At 42.7% G+C, this 13071-nt stretch overlaps 1 protein-coding gene and 1 long non-coding RNA gene across 3 annotated transcripts in view; one reads left to right on the top strand and one right to left on the bottom strand.

Moving 5' to 3' along the window:
- Positions 1–102: 102 nt before the first annotated feature.
- Positions 103–7640, bottom strand: LOC103003072 (uncharacterized). The gene is made up of 3 exons (XR_451859.2): positions 7279–7640; positions 2686–2780; positions 103–2095 (listed from the first exon to the last, which is right to left on the bottom strand). It is a non-coding gene; the product is annotated as an uncharacterized LOC103003072 (long non-coding RNA).
- Positions 7492–13071, top strand: part of SELENOI (selenoprotein I) — a 42154-nt gene continuing 36574 nt past the window's right edge. Inside the window, exon 1 of one of the 2 annotated variants that reach the window (XM_028168800.2) lies at positions 7492–7687. In XM_028168800.2, coding sequence (XP_028024601.2) covers positions 7631–7687 — 57 coding nt within the window. In that variant the 5' untranslated portion in view covers positions 7492–7630. The remainder of the gene's footprint in view (positions 7688–13071) is intronic. The other variant, XM_007191279.2, reaches the window with a different exon arrangement.

Here is a 13071-nt window from a genome sequence, read left to right as displayed (position 1 = left end):
ATTAGACTGTATACAAAGTTTTAAATTTGGGATGAAAAGAATGTTGGGTTAAAAAGGCAAAAGACAACATATTTGTAGGATGGTGATTGAATAAAGGGCTAATCTTAACACAGGAATTTTTTATCTTACACATCATTGAGAAAATGGGCAAAAATAGGAAAAGGTGTTGCCGAAATATCGGCTTCCCTGTGCACCAAGGCTGAACAGAAATATGGAGACAGGGATTTTGGAGGAAGAGAGAGATGGCTTTATTTTTCTGCCAGGGAGAAGGGAAGACACAGCAGGCTAGCGCGGCTAGGGCCTCAAGAACTGTGCCTCCACTCCTTGGGAAACAGGGATTTTATATGTGGGGCTCGAAGTCTGGAGTATATGATAAGGATCAAAGGTCTTGCATTCTTCCTTCCCTTTGCATTATTTCAAAACAGTCATAGCTGGCGTTAGGCTGCCTGGTAATTGGGGTCCGGCAGTTTGGTAATTGTGTCCGTTTGCCTCTGGTTTATCGGCCGGTGACTTTGTTTCTGAAATGCAAAAACTATAGGGGGTGATTTGTTACCAGGGGCGTATAGAATGTAAGTGCCAGGACATAATAGGGAGTGAGAAGCACGGGATATAACTCACACAGAGTTAGGGGTGACAGGTGCCGAATGTAAATTTCATAGTGTCAGGGAGTGAGGTTAGCTTTGTAAAGTACAAATCTAGTTACTACAAATTAGTGACAGTTAAAGTAAACCAAGGAGTGATTAACTCTTTCAGGCCAGGTTATGTTTCCTCCCTAGCCTGTTCACGGTTCCCTTTATCTTCCTTGTTCTCAGAGGAGGGAAAACTTCATTTCTATTTTTGCTGCAACACAGGCAGTTTACTGAAAAAGAAATATCAATAGTTTGATAAACATATAAAAACATCCAACTTAAGATATAAGAAATGCAAATTGAAATAAGAAAATATTCTTTGTTACCTACCAATTTTCAAAAGACAAGATATTGATAATCTTCAGTGTTGACAAAAGTGTACTTATACAAAATATGTATATAAGGATGTTCAAAGCAGAGTTGTTTGTGATAGCAAATGAGTTAAACAACCCAAATGTCCAAAAGGGATAGGTTAAGTAAATTATGGCATTTCTAAACAACAGAACATTTTTATGGGAAAAAAAGTAAAATAGCTCTATTTGGAGTGAACCCCAATATATATGGTGAAATTTAAAGTGTATATTATACTCTCCTTTATGTAAAAAAAAGGGAATCTATATTAGATACTTGTGCTCTTTTACTTGGACTATTTCTGAAAGAATACATCAGAAATTTGGCAATAGTTGTTGCTTCCGGGGAATGAGACTACGAGTCTGAATGGGTCTGTGTGCTGCTTGATATACATATTTTCTAACCATAGGCGTGCTTTTTTTTTTAAATAAAAAAAGAAAGGTGGGAATTTTCTGGTGGTCCAGTGATTAGGACGTGGTGCTTTCACTGTGGGGCCCGGGTTCAATCCCTGGTTGGGGAACTAAGATCACACATGTCACACAGTGAGGCCAAATTAAAAAAAAAAAAAAAGAAAGAAAGGGGGAAAAAAAGCTGATTTACACACACACACACACACACACACACACACACAGCACCTAGGGTAGAAATCTAGCCTCAATACATTTCCACTTTCACCACCACCCCTGGCTAAGGTCACTGCTGAAAGAACAGCAAACATATAGAGCATATACATGCATGGGAGCAAAGACTTTGTAAATAATTGATTTTCGAAAACATGAAAATGGTGAAGAATCTGTTTTGAGAACCACAGAGAGAAGACACAGGTGCTTGGGGTGGGGCTCCATCAGCAAGTTGGAAACTGTCTACTGCAGCTGCAGGTGGTCTCAGATGGACACCAACAGCATCTGCTACCATCGCCAAAGGGGGTCAGTCAGAGAGCCAAGTGGACCTGGGCAGTGCTCAACAGGGGCTCTTGAGGACCAGGAATGACAGAAGAAAGAGGTGGGATTGAGACCCCTGGAGGTGAGCTGCTTCCGTGCTGGGCAGAGACTGAGCAGTGGTAGCCTCCAGTTAGGAGACGCAAGGACAGACTGCTTGGAGAGAAGACGCTCCACCTAGAAGCAGAAACACCGAAGGAAAAAGTGACTCAGAGAACATTAGAAAGTGGATGGAGCTGGAGCTGGAGAAACCCCTAAGGATTCTACTCCCAAAACATAATTTTTCTTAATTGATACCCTATTCACCTTAACCCCTTTGAGTTCATGACAAGTGAGAAGAACAAGAGAGATAACATCTTCCTGATTCAATGCAAGTTGAGGTGTCCAAGGTATATAAAACAATGAACAGAACTAAGGAAGTGAGTTTTCTTATACAATATTTTTAGACCGTTCCTGTAACTTTAGAGAAGTTTGAATCGTTTCTGCATGTACAAAAAAATGCCCAGGAAGAGACTGGAAGGAGATGCTGCAGATAAACCAAGTGTCTGTTGTGTTGACCTCAGTGCTCCCCAGGGCCTAGCATCATTCACCACAGGCCTTAAGTAATATTTATATTCAATGAATCAATCAATAGATAAAAGACACCAAGCCATTAACAGTAGTTGTCACTAAATGGTAGGATTTGGTATGTTTTTTCTATTTTTCTGTGTTTTTAAATTTTGTATTCTCTAATGGTAAAATATCTTAATAAAAAAATCAAATCTTACAGTCTCAACTTCTTTCTTATGGACCAACCAGGTACAGAGTCCTTCAGTTTTGCCCAGGTGTCACTGGTTGCCGGGAAGCACCCACAAGCTTAGACCTAGAGTGGGATTCAGACAAACAGATACTTATTGCTGCCACCTGCTTACTCCCAAATCCAAGGTCAACCATAAGGCTATTGGCCTTTATCCCTCTATATACAGAATGATAATTTGAAACTAGGGAAGCCCCCTAGTTTTTTTTTCCCCCCCTCCAGACTTGATTAAAAACTAACTTGTAAAAAAAAAAAAAAAAAAAAAAACTAACTTGTGAATTTTCTTTTTTAAAACATCTTACCATGGTAACTTGTAGAAGCATGGTACAGTGGAAAAGTTATTCAACTAGAAGTTTGATGACCTGTTCTCTTATTCCAGTTTTACCATAAACTTTTGGGCAAGTTTTCCCCAAAACTTGCCCAAATGTAATTCTTCTGTTGTTCTGTTCTGTACAATTAGAACAACTACCCAGCCACGGTGCAGGGTTGTTAGGATGATCTAGTGAGATGTCAAACTGCTTTGACTTTATGAATATAAGGCTTTATCATTGTTTAAAAATAAAAACCCAATCAGTATCTTTTTACAAGCTTCCTTGGGAAGTCTTGCCTATTTTTATGTCTTTAATAACTTATATTGGAGTTACTAACTATATTAGTCCTTAACTAACTCCCAATTTTCTAGATATCTCCATTTATCTGACTCCGTCTTACTTATGACTAAGTAAAACAGGAATTGTAGGAATTATACCATTTCCCCCACACCCCACCCCAGATTATATTAGGAAGTTGATAACATTGTTCTAGCACAAATATCTTTTATGATTATCATTCTGGAAGGCAAAAAGCCTGACCTTGAGTGTATGAGATATAGAAGAGAAGAACTTCAATGGATGAGGAGGCAGACCAAGGAAGCAAGCAATAACAAACTGTGCTCAGTATTGTGGTGCAGAAGGAAGAGACAGCATGGGGTATAGAAGGGACTAGCCAGGCCAATATGAAGTGGTCCCTGGCAGCTCTGGGCTGCCTTAGGGATAAATGCGCCCTCGAATGGAATTCAGGAAAGAGGAGACGGGAAGGTGATTCACTTGCAAAGGCAAACTTGTTTACATGACAATTTTCTCTTCCTGGGTGAGAGTACCTGGTAAAAGGTACCTGGTAAAAGGATTCATGGGGTTTTGGAAAAATAATATCTTATATTTGTATGGGCTTAATTTAACAGGCTTATGCCATACCACTTCACGTGCTCTATGAAATAACTATAAGGTAGGACAAGAATTATGAGCACTTTACAGATCAGTTGATTTCACCTTAGAGAAGTTAAATGATATAGTTTAATTAAATTTCAGAGATAAATAGGATCTTAGAGATTTAGTCTAATGCCCACTCTTTAAAAAAGAGAACATGTTATGTGACTTCCCTGGTGGCACAGTGGTCAAGAGTCCACCTGCCAATTCAGGGGACACGGGCTCGAGCCCTGGTCCGGGAAGATCCCACATGCCGCAGAGCAACTAAGCCCATACACCACAACTACTGAGCCTGCGCTCTAGAGCCCGTGAGCCACAACCACTGAAGCCGGCGCGCCTAGAGCCCGTGCTCCACAGCAAGAGAAGCCACCACAATGAGAAGCCTGCGCACCGTGACAAAGAGTAGCCCCCACTCGCCGCAACTAGAGAAAGCCCGCGTGCAACAACGAAGACCCAACGCAGCCAATAAATAAATAAATAAATAAATAAATACTCAATGTGATTTTAAAAAAAAAGAGAGAACACGTTTAGGTGAAGTAAGCTGTCTAGGATCACACAGCCAGTATGTAACAGATGTCAAAGTATAAACAAAGTTCTGTGTTATGTTTCAGTTTAGAAATTCTCAGACTGACTCATAATTTTTTTTTTTTCTGACTCATAATTGATTCAAACTTGTTACAATCTTCTGCAGAAGAGAGGCAGCAAATTGTAACTGCTTTCACAAAATTAAAAGCTGCTCTTTTTAAAACACTGCTTTTGAAGAAAATGTTAGAGAGGTAGGAAAAAATTTTACAAAATCAGAAATGTCACTTTGAATTTGCTTACATCTGAAGTGATTAACAATAACTGCAGTTTATGAGCTACTATTAGGTTCATGTACTCAAGTCACATTTTATGGCTTTTCACAATTAACTAAATATCTTTTACAAGTATGAAGTTTATATGCCAGATCCATAAGCACAGGTCTTATATTAAAAATCATTTAGGGCTTCCCTAGTGGCGCAGTGGTTAAGAATTCGCCTGCCACTGCAGGCGACAGGGGTTCGAGCCCTGGTCCGGGAAGATCCCACATTCAGCGGAGCAACTAAGCCTGGGCGCCCCAACTACTGAGCCTGCGCTCTAGAGCCCGCCTGCCTAGAGCTTGTGTTCCGCAACATGAGAGGCCACCGCGATGAGAGGCCCGCACACTGCAACGAAGAGTACCCCCCGCTCCACACAACTAGAGAAGCCTGTGTGCAGCAACAAAAACCCAACGCAGCCAAAAATAAAATAAAGTGGATTTCTATAAAAAAAAAATAAATAAAAATCATACTTTTTTTTTCCTCTTCATATCGATTAAAAGAAACACATAAGGGCTTCCCTAGTGGCGCAGTGGTTGAGAATCTGCCTGCTAATGCAGGGGACACGGGTTCGAGCCCTGGTCTGGGAAGAGCCCACATGCCGCGGAGCAACTGGGCCCGTGAGCCACAATTACTGAGCCTGCGCGTCTGGAGCCTGTGCTCAGCAACAAGAGAGGCCACGATAGTGAGAGGCCCGCGCACCGCGATGAAGAGTGGCCCCCACTTGCCGCAACTAGAGAAAGCCCTCGCACAGAAACGAAGACCCAACACAGCCATAAATAAATAAATAAATAAATAAAATTAAAAAAAAAAAAAAAGAAACACATAATAGAGGAAATCTATAGTGTATTACTTGGGAGAACAGCTTCAGTCTGATTAACAGATTTGTCTAAAATTCCAATTCAGTTTTCTTATTAATACACAGAGAGGATTTAAATACAGTACCTGCACAAAGAAAATACTTTTATAAGGAGGTGGTTTCATAGTTTTCCTTTCATTAGAGCCAACTTCCTTCTTAAAGGGAGGTTCGCATTTCCAATGTCCTTCTCAAAGCTGGGCACTTCACAGTGTATCAGAGATCTTTGCTCACTCATTCAACAGAATGTATTGACCATGTACCATTTGCAAGCTGCTAGGCTACGGGACATGGGGAAAATTAGGTTGTATAAGATACAAATCCTCCCCTTAGGGCAAGTGAGGGAAAATAACACCCAAATTTATTGCTCATCTACCATGTACCAAGTATGATGATAGATATTTTATATCTATTACCTCCTAAGAATCTTTATTTGTTTATTTATTTATTTATTTATGGCTGTGTTGGGTCTTCGTTGCTGTGCGGTCTTTAGTTGCAGCGAGCGGGGGCTGCTTTTTGTTGTGGTGCACGGGCTTAGGTGCTCCGCGGCATGTGGGATCTTCCCGGACCAGGGCTCGAACCCGTGTCCCCTGCATTGGCAAACGGATTCTTAACCACTGCGCCACCAGGGAAGTCCCTACCTCGTGCGAATCTTAAAGTTTAGAAGCTAAGACATATGCAGAAACAATAATATACTTGACATATATTGAGTCCTCAATTAGTATTTGTTGAATGAATGAATGCAAAGAACATAAGAGATCTCAAAATAATTGCCCTTGTTTCAGAGTCCCAGAGAGATCGAGAGGCTCCCTTATGTGGTGGCTTTCCATACGAGAGAACAAGTTTGGGTTGACCATTTCCGAGCTGTGTAATTAAGTGATCCTGGTCAGGTTAGGTAGTCTGAATTTTGATTTCCTAATCTGCAAAGTGGGTAAAATGCCTTCCGTTTCTCACGGTGTTGTTATAGGGGTTGGTGATAAGCTATGTAAATTTCCCCACCTAGAAAGCGATCAATAAATGGTAGCAACTATTACCATTATTCAATTTTATTATTAGACTGATACACACTAGCCATAGTTCTAGTGTTCTTTCTGTAATTGTCTCCAGTTATGTAAACGCACTTCTTGCAAACGCATTTAAGGACCCCTTAGAGACTCAGGGATCAGTGTTTCTATCTGGTCGGGAGACACTGGCAATCTTCATTTGGAACAGAGCAATAAATAGAGCGGAGGGTGTCCAAGGTTCACAAACAACGCTGTCCCTAGGCACTTGTCTCCAAAGCTCTTTCACGCCCCTTTACCGACTGCAAAAAGCCTCTCACTGGCTTCTCTACAGCAAATTACGTTCACTAAGCTACTGCGTGCAGCGCACTGTGCCAGGAGCTGGAAGCGGGCTGGGCTCAGACGCTTTGTCTGCTTTTACTTCACGGCTTGGGGGAACTAAGCCCTCTTTCCTGAGGTACTGCTGAACTGATTCGCAAGCAATCACTCTACCCCCACCCAAGACTAAAAAGGTATCCCCAAATCTCTACACAGGCACAGATGCCACATCACCCCCGGCACACCCCAGAGACGAAGAGCAAGGCCTCCTGGGAAACTGACCTTTCACCTCCCCTCTTGCCTTACCTCAACTCACCAATTTTGACGCTAGCTAATAAAGCGACGAGGAAGCCTAGAAGGCGGAACTTAGTGGCTTCCGATCCACGCTGATTGGACTGCGACGGCGCGAACGGGGAACCGCGTGAGCCTGCTAGCTACCCACCCTCGGTGGGCGGGGAGAAGTGGGGGCTGCGCTTGCGTGCTGGGAGGCGGCGGAAGTGGCCGGGGTGGCTACGCGTGCGCGGTGGGCGGAGCACGGCTTTTCCAGCTCTTTTGCCAGCCCAGGTCTTCCCAGTTTTGCCAAGCTGGTGCGGTGCTCGTGTTTCCCCATCTCGTCGTGGAGCGTCGCTGCCGAGTGGGCGCTAGTGTTCGCGTCGTCATGGCTGGTTACGAATACGTGAGCCCGGAGCAGCTGGCCGGCTTTGATAAATACAAGGTAGCGCGGGCCCCGCGGACGCCCCTCGCCCTGCTGGTCCCGGCCTCTCCTAGGCGCCTAAGGGGCCGGCGCGGTCCGTGTCACCTTGTGCCGCGTGGCTCCGGGCAGGCTGGCGGGAGTTTCTCCGTGGGTCCTGCCGAGTGCTGGGGCTTTGGGGTCGGGGAGCGTGGGAGCATCCTAGGCCCGCCGCTCCGACTCGGTACCCTCCCGGGGGATTGCCTTTTCCTTAGGAGACCGGTCGACGAGAGTGGAGCGAGAGAATTTCCTTCGCTTCTTTACTTCGTTATTATTATTATTTTTAGTCCCCTGAGAGGTGATGCAGTTCCCTTCTGTGGTGTCTTGTCTTCATTTTAATGAAGAAGTTTCTACTCGGCTCTCTTGCATTCAACTTCGGAGATGGAGAGAATCATTTGGCAGATGAGGCCCGGGGAGGGAGCGTGACTGCTGGGGCCAAACTGCAGATGCGCTCGCTTCCACTCCCAGGAAAGAGGCGCCTGGGCGGCCAGTGAAGTACGTGTGCACAGGCAGGAACTGGAACCGTGTAGTGGAAAGAGCGCGGGCTTTGCAGTACATATAAACCTGATACCGAACCTGATGCCAGCATCTAATTTCTTCTATTGACTTTGGGCCAAATAATAGTCTCTACGGCGCAGAATGATTGTGAGAATTGGAGAACCGCCTGGTACATAATGGGCCTCCAGTAAATGCTGGTTGTTCACTTTCCTTCACGTACGGTTCTCTTCTACGACTCCCTTATCAGTGAATGACTCCACTATCCGTCCAGTCAGTTGCCCAAGCCCTACATCTGGGCAGTAACCTTTCATCCTTGCTACCTGTGTCGCCTTCACTACTGAGTCCTCTACCCCACCCACCAGCCGGTGAATCACCAGGTCCTGTATGTTCTGTCATTTTTAGCCTAAAGTAGAAAGATGGTTCCATTACCACTCTCCCCACATATACTTTAATCTTTTAATTTTAGAATGGTTCTAGAATATTTTAGAATAGATTTACAGAAAAATTGTGAAGATCGTACATGCAGAGTTCCCATATACTCCACACCCGGTTTTCCCTGTTATTAACATCTTATGGTACCTTTGTCACAATTAATGAACCGATATTTACACATTATTATTAATCTATGTGCATACTTTATTCATATCGCCTTAGTTTTCACCTAATGTTCTTTTTCTGTTCTGGGATCTCATCCAGAATACCACATCACAGTTACTCATCATGTCTCAAGGCCCTTCTTGGCTATGACAATTTCTCAGACTTTTCTTGTTTTTGATAACCTTGACAGTTTTGAGGAGTTCTGGTCAGGTATTGTGTAGAATGTCCCTCAATTGGGATTTGTCTGATGTTTTTCTCATGATTAGACAAGGGTCATGAGGTTTTGGGAGGAAGACCACAGGGTTGAAGTGCCTTTCTCATAGTAAGAAGAGTATATGTCATCATGTCATCGGCATGACTTATCGCTGTTGATGTTGACTTTGATCACCTTGCTGAGGTAGTGTTTGTCAAGTTTCTCTTTGAAAGGAAGTCAGTACGCGCAGCCCTCACTTAAGGAGTGGAGAGTTATGCTTCACCTCCTTGAGGGCAGAGTGTTGACATAATTTATTTGGACTTCTGCGTGGAAGATTTATCTTTTCTTCCCAATGTATATTTATTCAATGATTTATTTATATCAGTATGAATTCATGGATATTTATTTTATACTTTGGGTTATAATCCAATACTACTTGATATGGTTGCTTACACACATCCACTTTTGCCCTTCCAGTTCTTTCTTTATGCTTCGTAGTAATCTTTTAAAAAAATGTGCATCTGGTCACATCACTCCTTTGCTTAAAATCCTCCATTGTCTTCCCTTTGCTCTTGGAATGAAGTCCAAAAATCCAGAACATGATCTGCATGGCTCTGAATGATCTGGCCCTTGTCTGTGTCATCAGCTTCACGTCATGCCACTCACTGTCTACCCCTCCCAACGTTAGTAGCCATCTCCCCCCTCTCCTTTTTTTAAGATCTTCAAGTAATGTTGTTACGTCTGCCAGGAATGTAGCACCCCATTTATGTTCATCTTCACGTCTTAAATATTCCTCAGAGAAGCATTCCCTGAGTATCTCGTTCCCCTTAAGTGTGCTCTCACAGTACCCTCTGCTCCTTTATGGAGTTAGTTCTTTAGGTGTCTCCCCATTAGAACGCAGTACCCAAGTGGTTAGGCTCGCCTTATGGATCACCATGGCCTGAGCACAGTGCTTCTGTGCATAGGCATCCAGTAGACATTTGTGGAATGAGTGAATAACTGGGAAGAGTCACAGTGGATCTTGTCAAACTGGAATTGGAATAACTGCAAGGGACCTTATAAGGTCACATAGTGCATTTCCTCTGCTTTCAAGCAGTATCGTGCCATACCATTTTGAACTGAGGTGCTGACGTGTCTGAAAAGTTTAAGTCGAAATTTAACCCAGTGCAGGGCTTTCACTAAAGAAGGTTATTAACCTAGATACCTCTTGTTTTCCCTTAAGCTCTACCACCTTTCTGTTACCTCTTCTGCACTGTAAATATTGACATATAAAACTTTTTCTTCCTTACTAGGATCTGGCTTTCTGGTAGGTGCCAATAGACTAGCTGTTTTCATTTGCAGCAGTGTCTGTAATAGGGAATCTTCTTTTTTTTTTTTTTTTATAAGCTGTCTTTCCTAGATTTATATTTCCGACTAGATAGGTGTCCTAATGTATAGAAAATTTTAGTGTGATTTTTCCGTTCCTATTTTTCCCTCTTCCGTTATCTGACTCACTTCCTGTGTCTGACAGCAGATTTCCTATCATCTTGGAAAACAAAGGTCAATTTAGCCAGCATCCAACGTTCACTAAAATGTAGTTTATTGATGTTATTTTAGTTATAATGAGGCTTCCTTTAAAAAACTGGGGGTGGGGGGGTGTGGCACAAATTTATAACCTAAACTTCTTCTTGTAGAAGGTTCTTTACTCAGTACCGTGTTCATATTAAAAAAATATGAATCCAAAGGTCCAAAGGAAAAAAGTCTGTGTGGTCAGTTTGACTGGAACATGAATTGCACTTAGAGACCTTTTCTTCCTGAAGATCACCCATTCCCATTATGTGGGCTTCGACAGTGAGTGCTTTGTAAATGCTTATCGCATTAAAACAGCTTTTGAGGAAGATCATCCCATAAATGGGTAAAGACCCAAAACACTCAAAAGAGATTTTTGTTCCCTGATGTGACCCTGTATATTAAAGCAAAGAGTTGTAGAGAAAAATTGGTACTATAAAAGCAGCTGGTGGAAGAATTACTTTTGAACCAGTTTAATTTCTTTATCTTCCCTAGAGGTACATCTGAGGAGCTACAGTTGGAAACCTGGCAGTTATTCAGAATAACTCCTGAAAGGAGCACACACATAGAGTAGTAATTAGGTTTCTGTAGTAAGAAACTGTTAAGACAATTGATTTTGAGTATAGAAGAAAGCATGGGATGGATTCTGTGTTATATGCTCTCTAAACACTTATGTTTTTCATTGTGTTACCCCAGCCTTATGAAACAGTTGAATAATTAGTTGAGGGTCTGCCCTCTCTGTTAGGGTATGAGCTCTGGGAGGGCACATCCTACAGCTCTCTTGTTCAGTGTGACCAAGGTCTGGCACATGAGCAGAGTAGGCATTTGACAAATATTTGTTGAAGGAATGCAAGTATAAAAGAATAAAAACCATTTTGGAAGTACGGTAAAATGGAGCTGTGCATCTCCTGGAAATTGGAAGGATACTTTTGCATTTTGAACGTGAAGATGTCGAAAGTTTAACCACCATTGTTCTCTGTTGCTTATTAACGTACTTTCAGACAGTTATGTTGAGGGATTTCACTCTCATGAGGCTTATCATTCCTTCTCTCTTCTTATCCTATCTTTAGTTGGAGGATTTTGCCACTTAACTAAGGGTGAAACTTCTATTGTGGCATACCTAATCTGACCTAAGGAAGGCTTAGTTTTAATTGCTAGCGTAGCAGCTAGTTTCAAATTGTATCATTTTGCTTTAGAGAGGAAGTGTTCTGTGAAATATCTTGTTTGGTTTCAAGAATATAATTTTATGATGAATTGGTTTCCGCTATTATAGTAGTTAATTAACTTGACTGTCAGCAATAGCCTGATTACAGGAATTGTGATAATTGTGAATTTAGGTGGGAAGGAGAGGCTGCATACATCTTGATGGTAATGCTAAAGAACTGGAATCTGGCCTGCACCCTTACTGATTCATGCAGTTTGATTTTGTTTATGCAGTAAGCATTTACTGAGGGCCTGCTCTGGGTCAGACACGGCACTGGGGCTGCAAAGTTACGCTAAGCTAGAATTCCTGACTTCAAGGAACTCAGTTTGGTGGCATATGGGCAAGGAAATAAACAAATATAAATAGTTAATAAATACAGTTAGGTAAGTGTTGGGTGCTGTGGGAGAGAAGGAAGCAGCTCCAGGGAGTAAGGGTTAAAGCTGAGAAAGGCTTCAGAGAGGGGATGGAGGGGAAGGCAGAGCTCAGTCTAGAGGATGAAGCTGAGTAGGCCCTAGTTCTTACCAGGTGAAGAGGGGAGAAGAGGCATCCCAGAACTGGAGAGCAGTGGGGTGAGTGTACAAGGGTCGAGGCCTGAGAGTATTTTCTGGGAACCATAAGATGTTAGGTGTTGGGGCTTGGTGGTGGAGTGTCAAGAGAAGAGACTGGAGAGGGAGGTGGGGTCCCCTCAGAGGGGGATGATTTGATGTAAAGGATTTCTGGATTTTACCCTGTAGATCACTGTTTCTGTGGTCCAAGGACTAATGGCATTAGAATCACCTGGGGAAAGTGTTTAGCCAACTTCTAGGTCCATTTTGGGAGGTTCAGATCGGGTAGGTCGCTGTGATATTCATGTTAGACATATACCTCAGGTGGTTCTTAGGTACATGGTAATGCTATAGGTCTGGGGAGCCACTTACAAATTTTAAACAGGATCAGATTTTAATTTTAGGAAGCTCACCCCGGCAACTAGAAAATGAATGGAGAGCAGTGGAGGTGGGGGTGATCGGGAGACCTTTTAGGATCCTCCCGGGTAAAACTAAGTCAGAAATGAGGAAGGCCTGAATCAAAGCAGTGGGCATAGAAGGGGAGATGGGAATCTAAAGAAGGAGGTCAAAACTGGTTAACCTGCCCACTGAATTTGGCCAGCAGATATGTTTAATTTGGCTCACACCTACTTTGTTTCAAAAATTAGTATCTTCCCCATAAAAGCCCAGATTTCTGGATTCTCTTGAAAAACTAAAATAGTGGATGACATAGGCCCTGAACTTCTTCCTGACAAGGATCTCCTGAAGCTGAGTAGTGCTTGCCCTCTTCAAAAAGGGTGTTTGC

This window comes from Balaenoptera acutorostrata, chromosome 12 (assembly GCF_949987535.1).
Source record: "Balaenoptera acutorostrata chromosome 12, mBalAcu1.1, whole genome shotgun sequence".
Lineage (NCBI taxonomy): Eukaryota > Metazoa > Chordata > Mammalia > Artiodactyla > Balaenopteridae > Balaenoptera > Balaenoptera acutorostrata.
The sequence above is the reverse complement of the archived record's forward strand: the minus strand, read 5'-3'. Positions and strand labels throughout refer to the sequence as shown.